Source organism: Alligator mississippiensis, chromosome 4 (assembly GCF_030867095.1).
Source record: "Alligator mississippiensis isolate rAllMis1 chromosome 4, rAllMis1, whole genome shotgun sequence".
Taxonomy (NCBI): Eukaryota; Metazoa; Chordata; order Crocodylia; family Alligatoridae; genus Alligator; species Alligator mississippiensis.
The window spans coordinates 226,796,707-226,823,796 of record NC_081827.1 but is presented as its reverse complement, the minus strand read 5'-3'; the positions used below and the strand labels follow the sequence as shown (position 1 = coordinate 226,823,796).

The 27,090-nt window shown below is 42.3% G+C and overlaps 1 protein-coding gene across 3 annotated transcripts in view; it reads right to left on the bottom strand.

Moving 5' to 3' along the window:
* CACNB4 (calcium voltage-gated channel auxiliary subunit beta 4) overlaps positions 1-27,090 on the bottom strand; it is a 272,823-nt gene that overhangs the window by 22,285 nt on the left and 223,448 nt on the right. For all 3 annotated transcript variants that reach the window (XR_009462116.1, XM_019480423.2, XM_006266159.3), the window contains 3 exons: positions 19,788-19,897; positions 16,001-16,152; positions 11,327-11,422 (listed from right to left, as the gene is read on the bottom strand). Coding sequence is in view for 2 of the 3 variants with exons in the window: in XM_019480423.2 (XP_019335968.1) it covers positions 11,327-11,422; positions 16,001-16,152; positions 19,788-19,897 (358 nt within the window). In the remaining variant the exon portion in view is untranslated. The remainder of the gene's footprint in view (positions 1-11,326; positions 11,423-16,000; positions 16,153-19,787; positions 19,898-27,090) is intronic.

Below are 27,090 nucleotides of genomic sequence, written 5' to 3'. Positions count from 1 at the left end.
GCAGCAAGAGCTGCACCCCCATGCCCTGCACCCATTTACAGTTCCCTCTGCTTTGCTGCCTGCTGCAGCCCAGAAAAAAAGTGGATTTTGGGTTACGTTTTTAAATCCAAAAATTGGGGATTTTTTTTTTTTGTAAACAGAGAAAACCAAGATCCCTGCTTATGAATAATACATCTTTCCAAATACAGGCTGATAAAAATCAATTATTCCATTAAAAGAATAATCTTAAGTCAAGTGGTCACAAGTCAGGAACCCCCAAAATGAAGGCAAAATCTTTTGAAAATAGCATCACCATGCACTGCTATGTTTGGGCTGCTGTCCAAATGTACTTCAAAGAAGGTCAGTTTTGAGATGTGCTGATTTGAGGATATTAGCAATTTCATGTTAGGATCTGCTTTCATGATTGAGTACATAGATATTGAGCTCTTTGGGGTATCAACTCTAGCTCACAATTTGTATACAGTAGAGCACAATATTTTAAATGATATTTTAAGGTGATATCATTAAGATAAAATTATGAGGACAACTCTGACACTTACTTATAATTAATGGTAGTTGAAGAGCACACAACAGGAACAGAATCTTACCATTGTTTATAACTGCTGCGGCTAAAGAATGGTAGTAAAAATATCTATGAGTCTGTTAGAACGTACCGTCGTCTTTCTGTATTTGATGATGGACTACTAAAGAATATGAAACTTACATAAATTATTCTCATTAACAGAAATCAAAAAAGAATAGATCCTAGGCTATTCTTTCATCCTTACACATACTGAAAATCTTCCTTGTTGAGATGCCCAGCAGAAAGCCTTCATATGTAATTGCCGATTTTATTTAAGCATCAGGATCAGTAAGAGAAGCAGAATCAGCCCAAAGGAATTACAAGTCTAGTGGAAGTAGGTATTAAATGATTTATTATCTGGAGAGCATGAGAGAGAAATCTCTACTGCTGATTGGTATATTCAGTTAGAAAACAATTAGATCTTCTAAATAAGGAAAAGAGTAAAGGCAGAAATGTGGCTTAGAACCTAAGTTCTATATTGTAGTTCTCCAATTCTTCAGTTGGAAGAAGGGGTTGCTGAAGTATATGTGAAAGTAATTTCTGGAAAAGTGATCTGGAGCTGCAGAAAAATTAAAAGCTAAGCTTATTTCTTCTTTCCTTAATCCTATTAATATAAATGTCACTGAGAAGTCACTTGGGGTCACAATTTGCCATCCTCAGTCATAGCAAGCAATGAAGTAGTCATGCTGAGGGTCAGCCAAGTGACAGAGCCTAATGCAGAGCCTATCTCCACGATTTGAAAAACTGGGTAGGGAAGTGGTAAATTACAAAAGAAAGTTACTCAGAGGATGTGTCTCCACATGCATTTGATCTGGGATCAGTTTACTTGCAAGTAAACTACCCATGAGTAAATGCTCCTGGGCAGGCATCTACACATACAGGGAAATGGGAGCAGATTTGCTGCTAATGACAGCAAACTGCTCCCTCTTCCTGGGGCCCTGCAATGGGCCCCTGCCACTACCAGAGGGAGCTCTAGGCTAGCCCAGGGGCTAGCAGGGAGCACCGCGCCAGACAGGGAGCTGCCTGCTGCTAGGGAGGGACAATGTCCCCCAGCCCTGGCAGCAGGGAGCTCTTGGCCCTGCCTCCCTGATCAGGGCCAGTGGACTTGGCTGCAGGGGAGAGGCAGGTCCCGGCCCCCTGCTCCAATCCGCTGGTACAGTAAGTATGTGGCAAGTATGACAGAAGACCAGCTTGGCTTAGCAGGGAACTCTTCAGTAAATTAAATCATAAAAAGGAAGCTTATAAGAAGTGGAAACTTGGGCAAAACTAGGGAAGAATATAAGAGCACTGCTTGGGCATGCAGGGATGAAGTCAGTAAGGCCAAAGCACAACTGAAGTTGCAGCTAGCAAGGAAAGTGAAGGGTAACAAGAAGGGTTTCTACAAGTATGTTGGTAGCAAGAGGAGGATCAGGGAAAGTGTGGGTCCCTTACTGAATGCGGGAGGTAACCTTGTGACAAAGGATGCAGAAAAGGCTGAAGTGCTCAATGCCTTTTTGCCTCAGTTTTCACAGGCAAGGTCAGCTCCCAGACTACTGCACTGGTAAGCACAGTTTGGGAAGGAGGTTAACAGCCCTCAGTGGTGAAAGAACAGGTTAGGGACTACTTAGAATAGCTGGATGTGTACAAGTCCACGGGGCTGGATGGGCTGCACCACAGGGTGCTGAGGGAGTTGGCTGATGTAACTGCAGAGCCATTGGCCATCATTTTGAAAACTCATAGTGATCAGGAGAGCTTCCGGATGATTGGAAAAGGGCAAACATAGTGTCCATATTTAAGAAAGGGAAGAAGGAAGATCCAGGGAACTACAGACCAGTCAGCTTCACCTCAGTTCCTGGAAAAATCATGAAGCAGATCCTCAAGGAATCCATTTCAAAGCACTTGGAGGAGAAGAATGTGATTAGGAACAGTCAGCATGGATTCACCAAGGGCAAGTCATGTCTGACCACCCTGATTATCTTCTATGATGAAGTGACTGGTTCTGTGGGTGTGGGGAGACTGGTGGACATGGTATACCTTGATTTTTGCAAGGCTTCTGATGTGGTCTCCCACAGCATTCTCACCGGTAAGCTAAGGAAGTATGGGCTGTATGAATGGATTGTAAGGTGGATAGAAAACTGGCTGGAACATTGGGCTCAGAGAGTGTAGTAATCAATGGCTTGATATCTAGTTGGCAGCCGGTATCAAGTGGAGTACCCCAGGGGTTGGTCCTGGGGCTGGTTTTGTTCAATGTCTTCATCAATGACCTGGACGATGGCATAGAGTGCACCCTCAGCAAGTTTGCAGATGACACCAAGCTGTGGGGAGTAGTAGATATTCTAGAGGGTAGGGCTAGGATTCAGAGTGACTTAGACAAATTGGAGGATTAGGCCAAAAGAAATCTCATGAGGTTCAGCAAGGACAAGTGCAAAATCCTGCACTTAGGACAGAACAACTGCGTGCATCGGTACAGGCTAGGGCTCACTGGCTGGGCAGCAGCTCTGCAGAAAAGGACCCGAGAGTTACAGTGCACAATAAATTGAGTATGAACCAACAGTGCGCCCTTGTTGCCAAGAAGGCTAAGGGCATTGGTAGGTGCTGCCAGTAGTCAAGGGAAGTGATTACCCCCCCTCTATTCAGCACTGGTGAGGCCACATCTGGAGTACTGTGTTCAGTTTTGAGCACCCCACTACAGAAAGGATGAGGACAAATTGGAGAGTCCAGCAGAGGGCAACAAAAATGGTGAAGGGGCTGGAGGACATAACTTAAGAGGGAAGATTGAGGGAACTGGGTTTATTTAGTCTAGAGAAGAGAAGACTGAGAGGGGATTTAATAGGAGCCTTCAACTACCTGAAGGGGGTTTGAAAGAGGATGGAACTAGACTGTTTTCAGTGGTGGCAGATGACAGAACAAGGAGCAACAGTCTCAAGTTGCAGCTAGGGAAGTTTAGGTTAAATATGAGGAAGAATTTTCTCACTAGAAGTGTAGTAAAACACTGGAACAGGTTACCCAGAGAGGTGGTGGAAGCTCCATCCTTGGAGGTTTTCAAAACCTGGCTAGACAAAGCTGTGGCTGGGATGGTCCTGCTTTGAGCAGGGGGCTGGACCAGATGACCTCTTGAGTTTTCTTCCAACCTTAACTTTCTATAATTCTATGAAGTAGCTAGCAGCTAGCTCACTGCTAGCTACCCCACCAGATGAGGGCAGGAGGCTGGGACCTACCCCACCCCTACAGCTCTTTCCAAGCCCTGTGAATTGATCACCTGATCAGGGCATGGGGCTGGGACCTGCCCCTGACCAGGACAGTTCCCAGCCTGCACCCCACATGTGGGGCAGAGGCTGGGAAGCTTGTTCCGCACACAGCTCCGTAAGCATGGAGCTGGGTGGGGCAGAGCCTGGGTAGCTTGATCCCTGCTTGGCTCTGCAAGCGTGGAGCTGGGTGGGGAACAAGTTTGGGAACTTGTTTCCACTCAGCTCTACGAGTGCAGAGCTGTATGGGGAATATGCTGGGGAGCTTGTCCCCTGTCCAGCTCCATAAGCACGGAGCTGGGAAGAGAACAAGCTGGGGAGCTTGCTCACTGCTAAGCTCTGCGAGTGCAGAGCTCAGTGGAGAACAAGTTGCGGAACAGGTGGTTGCGGAGCTGGCATTGGGAGAAAAGGATCTCCCAGCCTCAGGCTCTGGTGGCAGAGCACGCTCTAGCAGCAGACAGCTCCTGGGGGCAGAGAGCACTTCCCCCTCCCCGCCCTGTGGACAGCAGATCTGCTCCTGGTCAAGTGACTACATGAATACTACTGCAGTGTTATTAATCAAAAGTAAATTTGTTACTTGCATTTGCAGGTAGTACATTTACTCGCGATTACCAAGGTTTACTGCATAGTAAGCATGTGCACGTATAGACACACATGCTTACTGCACAGTAAACTATGCTACTGCACAGTTAAGTGTCTTGTGTGGACATGCCCAGAGTTTACTGTATTAAACCATTTTGCTCCTGATTAAACAGAATTTCTCAGATGTTAGGAGAGTTGGTGTAGTGTGCGAACAAGCAAAACCCATTTGCTTGAGAGAAATATCATGGAATTAAGGTAGAATCTAGTTCTACTTGAAATCCCTTTTTTTCTACTTAGATCAGCATCCTCACAATTTTTTAATGGTTAGAAATAATAGCTATTTTGTTAACAGTTTAGTTCATTAATAATTTTCTATGAATGTATTTTTGTAGTATTTGCTAGCTGCTGGACACAGCAAAAGCTCACATGAACCAGAAGAAAACAAGAAAAAAAATCTCATGAGCTTTTTGTATTTAGAGAGGACTCCTACCAGTAGCTCTGTTTCCTTCTTTTTACTTTTTTTATCATTGCTGTGGCTCCTAGATGCCCCACCACATATTAGAAACAAAATACCAACTGACTCTGGCCACACTGACATTTTCTACCAAACTTCCAGCCAAACAGGGTTGGTATTTGGATGGAACCTGAAAGTCAAAGCCCACAGCCAGTAAATCAAATGCTAATTAAAAAAAAATACTCTCAAGGCCAAGACAGACCCAGAGGGACTGAACTTTGCAGCTGAAGTAGAGGAAGAAGAGGAGGAGGCTGAGACCCAGATGCCTTCTGTGCATATCAATACAGACCTTCTGTGCCCATCACCGGACTGAACAACACAGATTATAACATCAAGGGTTCCTTCACTTGCATCTCTACGAACATATATGCCGTCACCTGTTCACAGTGCCCCTCTGCTATGTTGGACACTTGGGGAAGTCCCCTTGTGAAATAATATATGAACACTGCTCTGACATCAGCTGCAGAAAGATATGTCAACTTGCGGCAGGACACTTTATCCTCCTTCGACATTCTATCACTGACCTAAGGATGACTTCTCTTATGTAGCAGATCTTTTAAAACTGGTTTGAACAGGAAACTGAGGAATAAGACATCATCCACATGTGTTAAGTATGATTTAAACAGGGACTATGGATTTTTAGGCCATTATCTTCATTAGTTTTTGTGACTCCATTGTTTCCATGGGTTTATTGCTTGCTTGCCTGCATCTCCTAACACTGCTCCCACTCCCCACACTCTCCCTTCCTTCGTGGCTTTTGCGTTCAAATCACTGTCTCCATTTTATACACTGCTTTATGCATGTCCTTTCACAGCATCACATGAAATTAGCTTGGGCTCATGAAAGCTTATACCACACACACACACACACACACACACACACACACACACACACACACACCATGCTCTCTCTCTCTCGTTAATCTGTAAGGTGCAAATCTACCCCGCTTTCAGCTTTTAAATCGCCTGGTTAGCTGGAAATCGGTAATATCCAACTATGCTGGTGCATTTTAGTTATGTTCAGGTATCACTCCTAATATCTTAAATTATATTAGAGGCACGTCAAGCATAAGGATGGGAACACTTTTCTAAATAAATAATGAATGGCATTTGACTAGAGTATATTCAGCTACATTCTTGGTACAGTTTCTGTTTCATGAAGACATGTAATGTAACTCCTACCACTTAATGAATTCATGCAGTTGTATGCATTCTTAGCACTAGTGTGAGAGGCATCAGTGAAAAATTAATGAGGAATCAATAATAAAGATAATTGATCAACTGAAATATTCAAAAAAGACAGCTGTTTTTATAATGTCTAGACCTACCAAGTTATCCAATTTCATGAGTTACTTGCAGCACCAAGCAAATTAAAAACGTGATTTTGATGACTTTCAAATATATCTAAACATTTCATAAAGACTGAGATATGCAAATATTCTTCTTGAAGAAACATGAACTTTAGAATCTACTTTATAAGTTATAATGCAGGGGTTGGCAACATTTTTGGGCAGAGTGCCAAAAACACTTGCAACCTTGATTTGTAAGATGTTGGCGTGCCAGGGGTGGGTGGCAGGGGAGCCACAGGGGGCCTAAACCTTGTTGTGGTTAGCACAGCTCCAGCCCCTTCCTTGCCATCCACTCCAAGGTGTGCATGGCCAAGCAAAATACCTTCGTGTGCACACTCTGGCACCCATGCCGGGGGTTGCCTATCCCTGTTATAATGTATTAGACACAGATTCATAGAAAAACAGGGTTGGAAGGGTCCTCAGGAGATTCCACACTCAACACAGGAACATCTTCACCTAAAACATCCCAGGAGTTTCTAGGCACACTATTGCAGTGTTCCAGTACTATGCTGTCCATTAGTTCTCTGAGCCCGTGAAAGTTTGCTTTTCTGAAGCCCAATGTATTTATTCTGCTACTAGGGGTGCACCAATAAAGATTTTTGGGGCCGATACTGATAGCCGATATTTAAGGAGGCATATCGGCTGATACCAATCTGATTTCTGATACAGCTGCTTCCAGCTGGTAAATCTGGTATGGTGAAAAGGGAGTGGGGAGGGAAGAGGTGTGGAGGCGGGTGGGGCAGATCAACACCCCCCCGTTGTGAGGGATGGGGCAGGGGCAGGTGCTGCCCAGGTAGGGGGGAGGCGGAGCTGTGACTCATGGGGGTGGGGGAAGGTGGCTCTTGCTGTTGCTTGCACCCCAGGAGGGCACTGGGAGGGGGCATGTGCCCCCCAGATCTGCACAGGGTGGGGCGGGTTGCAGCTGGGGCTGCATGGGGCTGTTCTTGGTGGGGGCTAGCATACAGCTGCAGTTTCACTGGCATTGAGCTGCAGTGGCAGGCAGGCCCTAGTGCTGCCAACTTGATCCAGTTTGGCCCTGCCACTAGAAAATGTTGCCAACCTCTGGTCAAAAAGGCATGGTTCAGTGCGATGTACACAGCTACATGAGCTAGCTCTGAACAAAATAGCTTGGCTGCAAGAATCAGGAAAGACACATTAGCAGGGTGCTCTGCTTGGCTACTTTGCCTTCCTGAGAAGGGGACCATGCAGCTTGTTTGGCAGACATGCCACGAATGCAAACAGCTAAGGGTGGACTTTGATCTTTTAACTGTACTCACAGTTGGTTGGATTCTGCCCTTAGCAACAAATCTGGATCTCCCACTGCAAATCTCCCTTGGAGGTGGGGTAAATTAGAAGTAACTTCAGTGAAGGCAAAGCAGCATGGAATTGACTAAGTGACTTCAGTGGTCAACTGATACATGTGTCTGTGGATGGAACTTGGCCCTGAGCAACTACAACTACTATGAAACTATGAAACTGAAAGTTTAAATCTTCAAGTTGTTACCTGGCCAGGGTCTCACTACATACCACTGGGAGTTTGTCTCAGTAAAATCTCAGATTTGATTTAAAAAAGTGAATCAGGAAAACACAAATTGTTGTGGACATTTTAAAGTGCTATTATGCGGCAGGCCCTCCACACTGGTGGGGTATTTGTTCCAGTGAAGCTCAGGCTCTTACTTCCAACCAATTGATAGGAACTTGAAATAAGAAGCACTGTAGAAAGAAGCAAGTGCATGTGTGAAATATGCACAGACTGCTCTTTGCAAATGAAGAAAAATACACATTTTCCTACATGTGAAGAATGTGAAGGTGAACGCTAACAGATGGTGTTGTATATGCAAGCAGCAATGACAGCCTTTTTGTTAATGCCAGGGGCCAAATTCAGATGCAGTGTAAGCAGGTGCGACTCCATTTAACTCAGTTTACACTCAGTCTGAATTAGAGCTGATCTGTATTTTCAGTTACTACTACTATAGAACTGTATCATATTTATGCTAAATGGATTCCATAGGCTATCTTCCCCCACCGTCACTGTAACAAGCACAAGCTAATGGAAAATTACATGAGATAGAAACATAATACACTAGACCCTGCGTCGCAAACCTGAGCTGGCTTCAACAACTTTCAGTGCTAGTTCAGGTGGAAAACAGGCAGGATGACAGGAAGAACTAAAGAGACTACTGTTACTGTAACCAGAGACGCCTCTAGCACGCTGGTGCTTGAGAAGGCGGGCGCTGGGACAGGAGGGATGCTTTTTGTTATGGCTATTTCTAACATAGCAGGAATGAGGAATTTCCTTTCCCAAGAAGAATGGCACAGCTTATGACACTACATGCTGTTCTCCAACCAAGTGCAATTATGAAATGGTGTGCACACATTTGTTTGACTTCCTTCTCTTTTTACCCTTGATCAAAGTCATAAAACTAAGAAAAAGAATGCATGTTTATATTGTAGAGGGCACGGCTTGATCACCATGGAATAAATACGTTCTCTGAGTAGGAACACTAGATAGGGGAGCAGTGCCTTCCCTTCTCTGCAAGGGCGAGATATAATCTGTCTCTTGCTTGGGTCATGCTCATAAAGGTGGGTTGGCAGCTCAGGTGTCAGGGATGTGTGATGGGATGCTGTGGGTAGTAAGCTGGGATAGGGTCAGAGTTGAAACTAGCAGGAGGAGATTAGAAAGAAGAGAAACTGGTTGCTGTAGCCAAAGGTGAGAGAGTCCAGTGATATTAAGCTACCTTGTTAATGCCCGGGGGGAAAAAAGAAAAAAGAGGTGGGGGCTCTCTCCTGCCTCCCTATCCTGGGAAGGACACATTAAAGGCCCCTCTCTTTAACATGGTGCTTGGCTTCCACACTTTTACTGCCTTTGGTATAAGCAGTGACAGCAGCTGACTTTCACCTCCCCCCTGTTTGATGTGGTTTAAGTATACTGGCCTGCCTGTTGAGACACTATTCTTTATTCAGAAAACCCCTTAATTGTTCCTGAACCCATCTATTCCTGTGGTAACCAAAATATAACCAGATCTCTCTAAGCTAGCAGAAAAAAATCTCTTTAAAGCAAGTTAGGCTTTATCTAACTCAGATTTAAGGTGAGATATTAGTATAGGAGAAGTAACAGACCAAAAATGTGTTTAAAGTCTAGGGTGGACAAGGGACACTACCTTCAGCATGTGCTAAACTGATTGCTTCGAAGTTTACGAAGGAGCACAGACCCACATGTGTGAAAGGCAGGCTGCCTTATCTACATTACACTTAGGCTATGGACAGACATGTATTTGTAGCGCTTCAAATAGAGTGCTATGGGGCATACAGGCATTCCTACCCCTTGGCTGGAGAGCTACAATGTCATCTGCCTTGACAACAAGGGTACTGAGCGCAGTTTGACATAGGCTTTCATGGGTGTTTCAAATGGGTTAGCTCTTTTAAGGAACCCTACAAAACCAGGCTATTTATTTTGGGACAAATATGTGTGGACACTCAGAATAAGAGGTCGGAGTTTACATTTTTGTGCATGGACACTCTTATTTCAGAATGCAAGTGGCTAAAAGCTAAGGTAATTTTATTCAAAAAATAGTGTTCATGCGCAAAATTCCACCCTAGTAACTAACTAGTTTTAATTCACAGGGGGGGTTTTTTCAGTGCAAGTTTGCATGTTGACCAGGACCCACTTGATTCAAGCAAAAAAAATGAACAACAAACCCAACATCAACTTGTCTCTTAGTCTGGACATAACTACAGGGTCATCTCTGTACCAGGATCAGCCTGAGGTCTCAGTAAATGGCATTAGGAAGTTTGGAAGTCTCTCTTCTGTTCACCAAGCCACTAACTGGCAACCTGCTGCTGCTTTACCTTTCCACACCTACTGGAACAGACAATGACTTACCACTTTAAGCTTCTGAGACTTGTAAGTCCCATGACTCTCTCTATTGCTGAAATATGGAGGTTCTCACAGAGGACTTCCTGCATGGCAGCTAAGCCTGACAGAAGTATCCAACTCTCTCTTGTCTTTTACAGTAAATCACTGCTACATTCTTTTCCTTCTCTAATAGAAAGGGAAGGCAGGGTCATATTTTAAAAAGTTAGCAGTTCAACAGATTTAAAAATAAAACCCACTTTGAGACCTGGACTCAGTTCCTTAAGGGCATTTATAACTGCAGGTAGACAGTCCTTGTATGAGTGCGTCCAGGACATAAAAAGCTTTGTAAAAACATTCCAAATCTTAAGCCCTCACCGATTTCCAAACCATTTCAAGATACTCCTTGTGATAAAGCTTTTTTATTTTAAAAGTACAGGTATGGCTATACCCCATGTAGGACTTCCAAGTGCCCAGGAGGAACAAAAGAACGGAATCCAATGTGAAGTCCGCTTTGGTTCTCACTATAAAAATCTAACTTTGCCACACAGCTACTTGTTACTACAGAGATGGATGTGAGAGAGACCTCTAAGATGAATGTCCTGGTATGATCCCTCTGTTGGGAGCAGAGGCGACTTGTGTGTGCTATCAGGCTAACTGCCATGCCCAGACTCTGGATTTTAAAGGAGAGTTCCTCCAGAAGCCCCAAGATTGAGGATTATAAACAAATGTTAGCTGTCTTTTCACATATGCCTAGAAGAACAGTTATCCTCCCTGGAACCTGTCAACCTAACCATCTGGGGCAACTTGCAACTCGACTAGGATGCTGCACCAATTAAAACTACCCACCCATGACCCCTGTTAAAGTGATCTGCAAAACCTGGCCAGTTCAACCAAGCTGCCTGGGATTATCTCCACAGATGGCTAGGTAAAGGCATTCCTTCCTAAAGTGCCAGAAAGTCAATTTTGAGATGCAGGGCATTTGCAGTGGCATATCTCTTCCTTGCCAGGGGTTTTGATTAACCTGGGTAACTGGCGCACAGCCAAAATACTTCTCTGGGTATAAGAAGTGACTAAAAAACCCTGAACTTTTTTCTTTTTCCTTAGTAATAAAAGCTGATCTAGGATTGTTAGCATCACCAAAACATCAACTGATAACACATGAAGTCAATTTTGATAAACATTGTAGACATGTCCAAAGCTCCTGTTGTCACCAAAACTTCACCCTTTTCTCTGTACTTACTGGTGGGCATTGTGCAAGTTTATCAGCTGCCACCAACTGAACATTCAGGTGTTTACTTTGTGATTTTCCTCTAGATTTAATCAACCGCTGCAAAACCTGATAAAGGAAGAAAAAAAAAAATGTGAGTGTAAGGGTCATACATATCCAGCAGCTTCAAAGATCCAAATGCCAATGGTAGGATTGCCTCAATTAAAAAGCTTTCATTTGTGTTGTTGGAACAGGGTGCAAGGGAAGGAGAGGAGAGGGGGTTGTAACAGAGGGGCCCCTGTCCCTTTATGAGGATGCATCTGGTAAAGCCGGCTGTGCGGGGCCACAAATGCAGGAGGGCAGCCTGGCCCGTAATTAACAGGGAAAACCCTGCATGGATCTGGGGAAGGCATGTGACAAAAAGGGGGCATGGCTTCCAGGTATATAAACCAAGGGCCTGAGTGACAGCAGGCAGTCTGGCCCTGCATGCTGCAGGGAGAGGAGCTGAAAGCAGCCTTGCCCTGGGCCAGGGACACTGCGGGGGAGGGGTGGGGGGCAGTGGGAAGAGCTGAAAGCAGCCTTGCCCTGGGCCAGGCATGCCAGGTGGGCTACGACAGAAGCCTGATGCCAGAAAAAAGGGATGCTAAGGGCAAGAGGGCAAAAAGGATAGAACTGAGGACTAAGTAACACCTGCGAGGCATAGGTGTAGCTGTAGGGATGGAATGAGGCCACAAATTTAGTCCTAAAGGCTAGCAGAACCTAAAGGAAATGAACACACAGAGAGAAGAGAGCACCCCAGGATCCCCAGCCTCCAAGGGCAGCCTCCCCTTGCTACCCGTGACTAGACATGGCAGGTGAGGAACTAGGGGGAGACCCTGGAAGGCAAAGGTTTGAGCCAGGCAGGACTGATGAGGCCACTATGGGGTGTCATGACAACCCCCGGGCACCACACCTGTCACAGTTGTCTTTAATGTAGTACAGATATAGACACAAACACTTCAGTTAACTTCACTGAGATCTCTGCACACTGGCTTAGCACTATGAAATACAAAATGTGAGTTTGCATTGTTCTGTTTCCACGTATTAAGCTATTGTTGACAACACAATTTCCTAGAGAACCATTCTCCAAAGCCTCTGAAAATTATGGCATCACCAGTTTGATTAGAGCATAATAATAGTAGTAAATTATGCTATGTAAGAGTGAGATTACAGCTACCTAGCTTGCTCTGAAGTATATTTTGGGTAGATGAGGTATTTTAACACCCACCAATCATATTATCTCATTGTTTTCATTGTACTGTGCTCATTTTGAGAGCTTAGAGGGAGGGAAAATTAGGAATTCTAAATTATTTTTCTGTAAACTATAAGAGAAAATTACAGTATCAAACCCCCCTACCTATGAGCCTTTGAACTGAAAGGATGTAAAAGGCTGTGCCCTTAACCCTAGTGCTGTAGATCCTACCCAATGCACTGCCATGCTCTCTTCTACTTGACCCTGCATTTGACTCAACAGAGTGGGATAGCAAGTACAACCACCAGCAGAGCAGGAACATAGTAGTCAAGCAAATTAAAGTGTCAAGGGACTGTGCAAATTGTGTACTAAGTTTATCTTTCTTAAGAGCTTTTTATTATTTTAATTGCCTTAAGTGGCACTATTTCTCCTACAGAATGTAGGCCAGATGCCCAGCAGGATATATTGCTGTATGTCCAATTACTCCATTTGGGAATTTGGACCTTTATTTTTAGAAGTGCTTTTTGGAAACATGAAAGGTACTTACTATAAAGGGTACTTACTACTGAAGGGTTTTACTAGATAAAATAGCTACTACCATTAATAAAGACAGCTTTCTACTATTCACTAAAAAAATACAGGTGTTATAGAATAGGTATACCGGGTATAAGTTTAAGTCTGAGAGTAACTGATAAACTTTAGAAAAAGATCTAAAAGGGTATGGTCTTGTCCATATTAAAAATATGCAGCAGGTTCCTTAAAATCATTATTTCAATTCAAACTAATGCAAACACCTGTATGGACATTCTTAAACTAAAGGAAACTTAATTTTAGTCAAATTTGGTCAACTGAATTTAGGTAACTCGGTTTAAGCCAACTTTAAAATCTATGTAAAAATACATAGGTATTAAGTGGTACAACTTCTAATGCAGACAAAGGCTAAGGGCCAGATCCAAAAGATGACTTAGACCAGTGGTTTAGCCAGCATGGGCTGCCCTCTGCAACCCAGTCTGCTGCAAGCTGCAAGTCTTCACCCCCAGAGCTGCCAGCTGCTTGTGTTTACCCTCGGTGGTGACCCCCATTCCCTTTGCAGCGAGGGTAAGTGCAGATGCAAGGGAGCTCTACAGAGGGGATGTAGAGATCTCCTGTGCTAGACTGGATCTTTGCAGGCCAGACTGGATCCAGCCCACAGACCAGACATTGCTAATCCTGGGGTCAGGAAGATTTTAGCTGCCTCAATCCACAATTCCAATCAAAACCCCCTCTCATCACCTCATCCTAGAGTACCTAAATCTCAATAGGTGCCTCCCTGTTTGACCTAGGTGCCCTCTGGGCATGTTCTGAACTCCTCCAGCCTGCACAGCTATGAACCTAACTCTCAGATGGGCCCAATCTTGTAGGTGTGCTCAAAGCATACCTAACGCACCAACAAAATTGGGTCCCTCATAATGACACTTTCTATTGCTTTCTTTTTAAACAATGGCTCCTGGACGAGCTGAAAGTGGCAGTGGTCATTTGTTTATATAGTAGCCCTAGGGCAGTGTTTCTCAACCTTTTTAGATTTGTGGCACCCTTTGATCAATGCCACACATCCCTTGGAAAATGCTGGCTCCTTATTTTCTCTCGGTTGTTGACTGTGGAAAAATAATAGAGCAATTCTTCTGTTACAAAGAACACAGAAAGATCACAACAGGTCAGAATGTTTCAATTCTATGGATTTCTATTTGAAATCTCTATGTTTTATTTTGTGAAAAATATTTGCATACCTAACAGTGCTAACATTGCATAGCACCCCAGGACATTCCTAAAAGGATCTCATGGTACCACCCTAGGTAAGAATCACTGCCTTAGGGTTAGAATACTATACAAGAAGTGGAAGACCTTGGTTATAGGTGCCATAGCCTGAGAGGATTCACCCTATATTTCCTATTTCTCAGAAGAGTTTCCTAACTACCTGGATAGAGGCTAGGCTGAGTTAAGGAGCATTCTTCACCTTTCCTGTTCAAACTGTGCCACTGGCAGAAAGGAATGCCACGATGACAAGTCAGCAGGACAGGCAAAAGGGAGTAGGTATTAGTTGCTCAGTGATGAAGGAACTCACGTAGAGAGACAGTCCTGGTTTCTGGTCCAAGTTCCCAGGATTGTTCTGTATTTTACATTCAAAGCTCATTGGATTAAAATAGAAAAAACTCTAGGCTGGCTCTGAGACTGCCTACAGAATCGCATCCATCAGATGACACAGGCAGAGAAATATCATGTTTCCTAATGGCTAGCTCTTAGTGACTCACTGTTTAGTGTGCTGGCATTTTGGATTTCCCTTCTGAGGGACCTAATTCTCCCTACATAGCATTCATTGGATCCAGGCTCATGTATACAAGGTTATTAGCTACTTTAAAGAATGTAAAATAAATTTACTCCTGTGGCTTACACAAATAAAGATGATTTAAGACTGATTTAATCTCTTGTCCCTAGAGACAGTCGCTCCAGGTAAGGACTAAGGGACACCAGTGGAATAGTGGGAAGAATTGACAGCTGAGCTGAGGATAAACAAAGGATCTCCAGGACTGTCAATCCAGCACCTTTTATAATACACTGATGATACACTGCAAGTTTGATTAAAAAATACATATCAATTTTCAAAGCAAATAATTGCATGAGAATTTTAATATGAAAGGATTCTCCGCCCCGCCCCCATCTTTCCCTCCCCCTGAAGGGGAAAGAGTGAGAGAAAGCAAATGGACCAACAGATGAATGATGCTCATTGTTACTTAGTGAGCTAATAAAAGAGGCTAAGACACAGTAGGTGCATCTACATGTACAATTAATTAAAAGCAATAAACTCAGGTGCATATTGTGCAGGAGTTTATTTCTCCCAGGTGCTCGGTTTGAACCTGTGCCTGGGGCCACAGCATACTGAGCTGGGTTGGAGCAGCCCCAGCTGGCAGGGGGCCCAAGGAGTCAGCCTGCCAGCCCAGGGCTGCTCCAACCCAGCTCAACATACTGTGAAGGGGCTGGCTGAGACACGAGGGTGCTCCAGTGCAGGGCTTGCTGGCAGGCAGCCCCTGCACTGAAGCACCCTTGTGCCCCAGCCAGGTTAGCACTTACACATGTGTTACTGTGTACTAAAAAACTCCACTGCAGGACAGTACTTGTATTTACAAATACTAACCTATGGCGGAATTGATTAATTTACTGCAGCCTAATAGGCCCATACATGTAGATGCCAACACGTTTACTGGGGACCTAAATTAGGTAAACGTCTCATGTAGACAGTAAATGTCTCGTGTAGATATGCCCATTGATGAGTGTAGCACGTGACAGTGTGTAAAATAAAAGTTTTCTTCCAACATAAGCACATTTTGCTGACATCAACACATGCTTTTCAGGAGGATGGAAATCCTGCCCTGACTCAGAGGATGCTGATAATGTTACACTTAAAAAATAAAATACATACCCTAAAGTTGAATTTGCATTACCTTTGGAGAAGACACTTTAACGTGGACAATAATCGGTGCTAATGATGTCTTAATAAGTTGTGCCGGATGATTGATAGTATCAGCATCAAGGACCACCAGTTGTAAGGACCTGGCCAACTCAAAGATTCTTTCAATTTCACTCTGCACTTCAGCTAAAAAATTTAAACGAACAGGTCACAGATGCTCAACTCTAATATTATTAGGCAAAAATCACACCACCCACGTACACATACAATATATATGAACTTAGTGTGCAGATGACTATGTAACCTCTATGTACAAAGAAGACTAGAACCAATAATTCAAATGCAGAACATACATTTTTAGGCAGTTGTTTTAAAATGGCATTTTGGAGTCAATCCAGTTTATCCTGACAATATGTATTTACTATATTACAAAATTTACTTGCATACCACATGCATCTTCTCCCCACCCCCCCAAAAAAAAAATTATCCAAAACTGAGATGCAAGTTTTAAGCAAGGAAGCTGATTTATATGCCAGAATGGAGGCATGGGCACGCTAGAATGGCTCCTGAGGGTTGGTTTCATGCTGGGCTCTGGGTGCATGCAAGAGGGGAGGAGTCTGCTGCTCAGTGTCACTCTTTCTCTCCCCACTGCTGAACTAGCAACTTCTGGCTGAGTAGCCAAGAGCTGCTGCCAATTTGACAGCAGCTGTGATGGGGTAAAAGCTTGAACTGCAGTGTTTCATCTTGCAAGGAGAGTGAGTGACACTAGAAAGTAGACTGTACCTATTCCATGCATTCAGCCATGACTCTGGAAAAATATTTCTCTCTTCAATCTGGGGCATGTGGTATGCAAGAAAATATGGGAATTTATAAATTTAAGATATCACTCCCAAGAACATAATCAGCTATATACATGTAAACAACAAACCAACTCTGGTGGATTTGCAACAATTCCTAAGTTACTTAGGAGTTGTAGGAGTTATTTGTTGATTGGATAATACTACTTTGCTTCAATCTTGTACTAATGTTCTAACTTTGATCTTTGTGAAAAACTATTGAGTTCAACAGTAGTTCTGTATGATGAGCCAGCAGAAGAATAACCAATGAAAACTTAACTGGTTATGATAAATACTGACAGCATATTAACCAGACAGGCACAAAAAGGAATGTTTATAAATGGGTCATTGTTGTATGAAGTATAAACATTTTTATACAGGAGAAAGGAAGAAACATTCCCATGTAAATGACACACTGAGGCCCTTCACTGTTACACAACTAGGGGAGAATGAACAATTTTAAATGGATAAGCCAGCAAAAGTCCAATCCTGAAAGTTACAGTACATATGTATAGAAAGGAGATGTGCGCTACCCATTCACATGCTTTTCATCAGCCCAGTTTTTCCTCCAGTAATATTTAATGCATATGATTATTTATTAACACTCGCTCTTGGGCATTTTGATAAGACCTAACACCTAGATAGATGCCTATCCTCATCCTTTTAAAAACTGAGCAGCCCCCACTTCTTTCTTGCAAAACAACTGGAGAAGGAAGACTTCCTTCCTTCGTGCAGTAAATCAGTGTCAAGACCTGGCTTTAATTCTTCTCTGCTTTAAAGTATTCAAATCCACCTCTCCTTCCTCCCTAGGTGGGGGGAGAGAGAGAGAGAGAGACGGAGAGAGAGAAAGACTGGATCTGTGCCCTAGGGTTTAGGGCATTCCCTGGGTGGGAAGGTATCTAGGTTCTGATGACTGTTTAACTTAAAATACAAAACCAGTCCTGGCAGCAGGAACCAAAACCCTAGGATAGAGTCATGCTCACTCCTGTGCATTTTCTCTTTGTCCCAATGGACCTATAATTCTTTTAGGCAAAGTAGCACAGTTTGAACAGAGAGAAGGGAAAGTGTCTCTACCCAAGGACAACCAATAGGCTGGTGGTTGGGGCACTTTTCCAGAAGAAGGGAGTATGGATTTGAATCTCCCCAGGCAGAGGGGGGGAATTGAAGCCAGCTCACTCACAGCCTGAGTACAGAATGCTTTAATACTGACTTAATGACTGAAGGGAGCAGGAAGAAACTCCTCCTTTTGTTGCCATGTTTACATGAAAGAAGTGGGCCTTGTTCGTATTTTGAAAGAATGATCACAGACAACCATCTTCAACCGAGGGTCAGGGCTGCAAATCTTGAGTGCAGGCGAATGTCTTCTTGTAGCACTGCGAAGTTCCATAAATCCCAACAATTTTGGTGCCTGGTCCAGCAGGTTTGTTCTGAGAATATCTATAGAATCGAGCCCCTTGGACACAGGAACGTCAAGCTTGTAAGTCCCAATGTGCCTCAATCCTGAGCTAAATTTCAGACTGCTCACTACTGTCAAGATTACAGCTGGCTCAGAAGAAGAACTTCACACTTGGGCAATGTCAACTGCCAAAATATTGATGCCAATGGATTTTAGTTGCTTCCAGTGAAACTGAGTGAGGTGCCTGAGGACTGACCTTTTGGACAGAGGCATTTGAGTCATGCCTCTAGGTCCTTTTGTATATTTAGCTGTTGATTATACCTTGCTTAAACACCTAATATTAAGTGCTGTGCTTTGTCTAGCCATTTCACAATCAGTTGAATTTCATTCATAGGAGATGCTTTCTCCAAATGGGACACATGCAATTTGAATCACGCATGTAAATCCTCTGTGCTCCAATAAGGGAAGAAAGCACTTTGGTTTATGTTCAGATATTGTTTATAGACCTGATTTAAAGCCCTCTGAAGTCAAGAGAGAGAATTCTTCTATTCACTTCCCTATGGTAGACTTTGTTGTGCAGGCTTGGAAGGGTTAAAACAATAAAGCCTCCTGAAGAGAGGGTATGTGAGATTAACTGCACCTGCACAGAGGAGGAAACTGCTAAAACCAGCTAAGGAGGCCTAATACACAGCTAGGAAGAATTAGGGAGCCTTGGAGTAGTGACAAGCCATATCTGCCTATTTTCCCATTTCCAGACAAGATAAAAGGATTGCAACAAACAAGTTAAAATTATCGTGCACCAAGATTTAGGGAGCAAAGATAGATTAGTTATGAGATATCGCATAATTCAGAGACCAGTGCTGAGATGTGATTACTATTCTGACTGGTCAGCAAATATATGAAAAGGGATTGTACCTATGTAACTAACTAGGAGTTAGCTAATGACTGAATTATGCATCCACACATGTATTTGAGATGCATAATTGTGAAAGACCTCAGATCTGGGTACCTTGCACCTATCCCCTTTATTGGCTAGCCTGATTATCTTCCTGACACTGGTTATGCTCACCATGTCTGGCTACTTGAACCATGTTGCAGTAGGAGCTGACAGCCCCCTTGGGAGCAAACACACCTATGTGAAAAAGTTGTATACTGGTGGTGAGAAGCTCTGGAGGACTGCTAAAAAGATCTTTCATCTGGAAAGTACACAGGTTTTGTGATATCCCAGTGGATCATAATCCATGCCCTACAAGAACCTGTTGGTTTTCAGCGATGAACATTATAAGCATTTCATGTTTATAAACAAAGCATTAACACTTTTAAAGCTGAAATCTTGTCATTTTCCTCCAGGATATAGCTATGGAAGTGTACAGGTGTTCTTTCCTGCAGGAGAAACTCTTCCTCAGGAGAGATCTTCCTTAATAAGAGAGGAATATCTTTCTTCTGCAGGAGGCATTTTCCCTGTGGGAGAAATTGGATGAATGCCTGTACGCTTATGGTTTCTATCAGGAGAGCAGCTATTCTCCTGATAGAAACGTAATGCCTGTATGTGGCCTATGTTCAGTACAATATATGTGCCAACATCTTACCTAAACTGGATCTGGTGTTTGACCGTTCAATTATTGCCCTCTTGCTTGGATTATTTAAGACAGACCTCTTAGCAAGAGAAATGTCGGCTGTCACTCTAGTTATTGATATCCTATGAGTAAGAACACAGGACAGAACAAAAACAGTGCAGTCAAATTTTTACTGTACCATATGTGATTTACAACTACTTTGCATTACAGCGTGCCAATACGGTATAATACTAGTCAAATATGTTTTATAGGTGATTTCTATCACTGCTGAAATAAAAACAGTAAAGATAAATCTCCCACCATGTAAACAAAAATGTCCCACAGTCATACAGTATTTTCTATCTGTTTGCTTCATTTATAACTATATTATATGTATTTTTGCAGTCAATGTCTAATATCAACTCACTGTCCTAGTTTGTGTGTATGTGTGTGCATGTATAGCTGCCTAGTTTTAGACATAAACACTCCCTAAAATAAAGTATGTGATATCAGAAATAATTATACCGGATAAACCAAGTCTTGGAACAAACTGGAAAAGCAGTCACAATATGTATAAATACTTCATCTTCAAAGCAAACATGTCTCATTTAAACAATGTTTATTTTACAAACATTAAATAATCTTCACACAAGTAGTAAGGTTAAGTACGGAACATTGTCCTGAAATTACAGTTTGGAAAAATGGAAACAGAGAGGATCTTTCTATGTATTTAAATGGGCCTCAGCACACATATCTGCCTACCAGTCATTAACAGGTTTATTCTTATATAAGCTTTTCTGACGTAGGGGAGAACCATCATTCATTGGCAGGCAGAAAACTGTGGCTTCCCCAAGGTCATACATGAAAGTCTCTGAGTGAGTCAGTAATTCAAACCAGGTCTAAATTGCAGTCAAGTGATAGCCAGTCATGGGAATTAACTAGTTAATTAACTAGTTAAAAAGTCAAAACATTACATTTTTCAGCTGTCAACTTTTAATTTTAACTAGTTAAAAAAAAAGGTTAACTAACTTTTTTTGAAAGTGTAAGTTAAAAGTTTACAAAAAATTGAAATCTGGCTTTCCCAGAGTTTTTCCTGACACAGCCACTCTCTAGGACTGACATGGAATGATATTTCTTTATTGAAACTCTTGGACTTCTTGTTTGAGAGGGAGAGAGTAACGTGCCTTCCTATGAGATATGGTCTCTTAAGAACTACAAATCCCAGAGTTCCTTAGTTCATGCTGGCATTTTCAGTGCATTTGCAGAAGTCAACAGGGCAGCCAGTTGGCTGCAGGAGAGGGAACAAGCACAAGCAAGCAGAGGCACTGATCCCAGTAAGAGTGGGAGCAAGTAGTGAGGGTGAAGCAGATGATATCTTTTTTAATTTTAATGAAGATCAAAACCAGCAGCCCAGGGCCCAAAAAGTTGATCATTACTTCTCATCTGTGAGAAACTTATCTGAGATGCCACCTACTATGAAATCTATTCATCCATTATAACACAAGCATTCCCTCATGTGCCCATGTGGAGCGATTGTTCAGTAGTGGGGGCTTAGTTTTGCGAGACAGAAGAGGAAAATTGTCAGATGTAAATTTTAAAATGCAGCTTTTGCTGAAGTTCAATAAGCATGTTTAAGGAGTTTCTGCTATGCAACTGAACTTTCCTTTTCTCATTTAAACTGATTTTCTCATTTCAATTTAATTTTGATTTTCAGACACTTTCATTATTTCTAATTCAGATGTATTGCATACCCTTTTGTTACCTTTTGAGCGAGAACAATTGTAACAGAGGTTTTCTGTGGAAACAGCTTTCATTTGTCACTTGGCTATGAATAGCTCCTTTCTGTTATTCTGGTATATCTACTGACTTTTACAAAGTACTTCACATGGAGAGGGCAAGAAGGATCTAACATTACATAGGTGTTGGTAAATTGTTATTCTGAAAACTGTATGACACCTATAACGTTGTTTTCAGGTAAAGACGGGTGAGCTCCGAGTAAATTAGTGTGCTTCTGTGGGCTTATGGAAAAAAAACCCACTCGTTGCATTTGAAAATGAAAAAAATGATGCTAAGAGACAATTCACTGTGTTTCACACATTTCTCACAAATCAACTTAACTTTTAACTAGTTACTCTCTTTTTAACTTACCTTTTAACTAGTTGAAAGTGGAAATATTTAACTTTTAACTTAACTCAAGTTAATTTGAAAGGCTAACTTTTAACTAGTTACATTTTTCATAAATTTTTCCCATGCCTGGTGATAGCAGATCATGCATTCTACAATGTTAGACCGTGTTAATCAAGTCTTTGCTTGAACCATTAGGAAAGGGAACGTCAGAGGCAAGGTTATGATTTTCTACCTTCCAAGTCAACCACACTTCTTCTGTCACAATTATACACCCAGAGCTGGGCTATATATGGTAGGATCACCATAAATACTAAGAACTAGTATTTCTGTTCTTATATACATGATAGCATTTTATCATAGTCCAGAGCTAGGACAAATATAAACTGACATCCCTACATACAGTCCTAGAATGAATTACATCTCAGGAGCAGTTCCTCTCAGAGCTCTAGGAAGCAAAGGGGGGATATCCCCATATATGGCTGTCCAATGTCATAAGCAGAGGCTGCAGGGACTTATTCCATGATACAGGAATGTAAGGACTTCATTTTTTTTTTTTGATCCCTGAAATGGTTGACAAAGAGAAAGGCAAAGAGAAAGCTCTTTCCCCTGCCTTCTTGCACTGGTACCTATGTATTCTGTTTCTAAAACTGATTTAAAAGGGGAAGGCCTCAGTTGTTGTTGGGTTTTTTGTCTTTTGTTTTTTAATTATACTTCACTTCTCTCCACAAATATTCTACTTACTGCTGTCCAAAATAACCCATCAACTCACAGTAGATAGCTTTTCCCATTTCTTTTCTCCAGTTTGTTTACCCTCTGCATTTGACAGCACTTTTTCAAACTTCAAAAGTTTCTAAGCATTATCTTGGCTCAGAGACTGATACAGCTTGATAAAGTACTATGATGAGTTGTCTTTATCAGTTAAGGTTAAATTAATTTCTTATAGATTTCACAGTTGCAAAGAGAGATTTTCACAATGGATTTAAGAGATTTAAAAATCTGGGTCCCACTAGCATGAGTAGGAAAATCACTGAAAATCTTTTAAGAAAGCCTGCCTTGGTTGGCCATTTCCTTTAGTTGTTTCTATGAAATTGTCACATGGCAACAGTATAGCAGAAAATATTCTAAAAATAGACAAATATGGCTATAAATCCATTAAATTGGTGGAAGACAGAAAGAGTTATAATGCCTGAAACAGCACTTAACTTGGGTTTTTTTTTCCAAAAACTGATTCAATTTCAAGTTGATTGTAGCACTTAAATGATATCATTTTACTTTTCAGTTGCTCAGATCCATACTTCTGTCAGACGCACCCTGTTAAGAGCTAACAGCAATGGCGCATTTGGCATATTGGACAGTGGCAAAGATTAATACTGCAAATAGATCCTCTCTGGCACTTTCCATTTCTTTTCTGCATGGACCAAATACGTGCAGTAAGGAAAGGTAGCTTCATAATTTTGAACTAGATTTTACAACAAAAATGGGGAGGGTATAATAAGCATATATTACTTTTTTTTCCCCTCTGTATAAATATGCATTGCTGATTTTTTGTGGATTGTAAGACTGAGATTATACTCAGTAGTTTTAATATATGGTACAAAAATATACCTCACAAAAGATATATTCATAGCAATCAGATTCTGGCATCCTGATATGACTTGTCACTTCCAGTTGCCATGGTCTGCCTACTGAAAACAATTACTTTCAGTAACCACAGGCATATGTAAAGCTGAATGACATGTGCCAACAGCTGGGAAGAGAAGAGATGTCAGTGGTGTATACCTACACTTAATACAAATGTGCACTTGGACCATACCATGAGCTGCAGTAAAATAAGATTAGTCAAATAGCTTGGGGGATGAGGGGCAAGGAGACGATACTGATAAAAAGCACGGAAGGCACAGAGAAATGACAAATTTAACTGCAGGCTGCTGGGTAAAACCCTCACTCCACCAGGTTGTAAAAAAAAACATTCATATGGGGAGTCAGAGCTTGTTAAAATCACTTGAGTAAGACAAATTAAAAAACAGGGAAGGGCTAAATGTTTACTCAAGAACTTGCCATTAAACATTGGTTTGGGTAGGGCTGATCCTGTCTCAGGCAGGGGGTTGGACTAGATGAGCTCTGGAGGCTCCTTCCAGCCCTACTTCTCTATGATTCTATGATTAATTATGAATTATCTAATTTCTCTGAGTTAGGCACAGGAAGATTTCCTCTCCCTTCAGGGCACCCTGGAAACAACCGAACGGGACAATACCCAATGGAACGGAGGATGGAGACTCGGCAGGTATATTCAGCAGAGCACCAAGGCTGCAAGGTCAATTCAGTGGGCTTGAAAGCGAGGTCAGCCTCCAGAACCCCAGCTGCCATTGGCTCAGGCAGTTGGAGATAAACTTTCTGGAGCAGTAGTTGTGATCAGTGCAGAGCCCTTAGGCTCTCAGATATCATAGGAGCCTTTGTCAGTATTAGGCATGGACAGATCAATACACTTTATTACCAGCTTCATAAAGCACCCTGCTCTGTAGCTCCACCTCCATAAACACTATGTGTTTTACACTTGTAAAGTGTTGTTTAACCTACTACATACCTACATTTAGCCCAGTATGTAAAAATATAGGCATCTATAGTGATAGTTGGTAAATCATGTCATGCTGCAGGAATCTGTTTGCAGTCTGGTATATCTAAACTGTGATGAATATTTCTGATCAAAATTATTTTTATTCCAGAGGTAAGATCTACTACAGTGAGTTCTTATTTGTGGAGCTGTTTGCATTCCAGTATGTCTGGGGAAGTGATAAGCCATGTGAAGTTTTCTGTACTATTGATTGCACTGCCTGAGCAATGTAACTACTGACTCTTGTCAAAAATGCAGCTGGTTTTCTGCAGCTGAAATGCATTATCTAACACAGCAATAAATGCTATCTATACCTCAAATCTGAATATACTGTGACAGCATAAAATAATACTATTTCTGGTACTACAGAAACCTGAGAGCTATAGTAAGATAGATGTTTATTTTTTTGAAGATGCCACAAACTGTCCTAAAGAAACTCAATTTTGGCAGTTCAGAACTACTGTCCTGGAGCAATAATCATGTGGCATTAACACTTTGCATCAGGAAAGTCAGAGTCACAGCCATAAAGGGTCTGGTAGGTTAGGCATTTCGCAGCTGTTTGAGTGAGGAGATCCCATGCCACATAACTTTCACTAGTCTCTCATAATTCTATAAAAAAATTAAAAGATTAGCAAATTCCTAGCTATGCCATCATCTCAGAAGCACTTGCCATGTTCTCCTCCTGGGTACAAACACTAAACCCTTTCATGTTTGTCACATTTATTCTTGAAAGACCAGCTCATCCAACTTGACTTGAACACAGTACCATAGAGTAGAGAGATGTAGTTACTAGTGGTAGACTGAAGTCAGGAAGAAGGCAGGGCAGGGTAGCATTTGATGAAATAGGCTGTCACCTACAAAAGTGTATCTGGTCTCTGAACCAGTTAGTCTCTAAGATGCTATGTGTCCTGCCTTCTAACTGACAGTATCACAAGTATTTAAAGTCAAAGGGCATAGCTTTATTAACAACCAATTATTAAAAAATCCTAACTCACTACAATTTCTGTGCCAGGTTATACCCATGTCAGTCTACTGACATAAATGGTATTACCTACATGTAACTCAGGACACTGTGCAACCCACTGAGTGCATTTACATGAGATGCTTTACTGTGGAGCTCATTAATTAGCTCTGTAGTAAAGCATTACCATCTACACGTGTGGTGCTATCAGACTGCAGTAAACTAATTAACTCTGCTGTAGGACAGTACTGCCCAACACAAGTATTATCCTGCAATAGAGTAGATACATGCAGAAAAATGCACGTGTAGATGGTGACAGGGCTGGCTGGGGTATGAGGGTGCTATCGTGTGGGGGCTGCCTGCTGGCTAGCCCCCACACGATAGCACCCTCATACCTCAACCATCCCCTCCACAGCACACTGACCCAGGGGAAAAACAGCTCCTGGGACTGCACTGCCCCGGCTCAAAACACTGCAGTCCTGCATGCACATGTAAACTGTGCCAGAATTTACTGTGTGTCATGTGGAGACACACCCACTGTGTTCAAGTTCATATGTGTCATGTACCAAGGAGCTACATAGAAAAGAGCAAAAACTGAAGGGTGTAAGTTAACACAGCTTGCCTAAATTTCACCTTCTTATACATTCTTATAATCCCTTACCAGCTTACATGAATTTAGATTCTGAAAACGAGGAGCCCTGACAAGTGTATGCAATCAGCACTCCTCTGACAGGCTAGCTGTATTCTTTCTTGCTGATGGAAGGCTACATTCATCAGCAAGGAAGGTAGTAGACAAGAGTTTCAGGAAGACCCAGAATCCTTAAAATGGAAATCAAAGAGTATACTGGGCTTCACTGACACTATTTCATCTACTAAACGATATATAAAACTTAAACCATCTCTCTTTTGATGATGGCCACAGCTCCAGCAATGCAGTAACCATGTTGGACCTGACAATAAACCAGCTGAAATGATCCAAAACCATAATCAAGGTAGATAGAGCAACCTTTAGTTATCTTGTCATTTTAATAATATAATATAATATAGTATAATATAATATATTTTAAATCCATCCACACATGCAGAAATACCTGCATGGGAACAATCTGAAGAACAACATTCTAACAGCTTGTTGCCTTTGCCTCAGCAGTAACCTATGGCTCACAAGCATGAACACCTCATGCCTTCTGAGGCCTGGGGGGTACGGTGACTGCTGGCAGGTGGTGGCGGCAGTGGGAGCATGGCAGTGGCAAGCAGAGACCACCTGCAGATGGCTGCAGCGGTCTTGGTGGCGGGAGGGCGGGGGGGTGGCGAGCACCAAGTGGTGACCACCTGCACAGACCACCAGCAGCGTTGGCAGCAGCCAACCTGCATGCACCGCCTACACGTCGCCAATGCTCACAAGTAGGATCTGGCCCACTCTATGCTACATAGAATCATAGAAAGTTAGGGTTGGAAGAGACCTCAGGAGGTCATCTAGTCCAACCCCTGGTCAAAGCAGGACCATCCCCAACTAGATCATCCCAGCCAAAGCTTTCTCTAAATCAAAGGGAATTAGGAAGTCACTGGAACCCCCAGCATCTTTTGAAAAGTGAGAGCATTTGGTCTCCCTGTAGTAGAAGAGTGCAAATAATTTA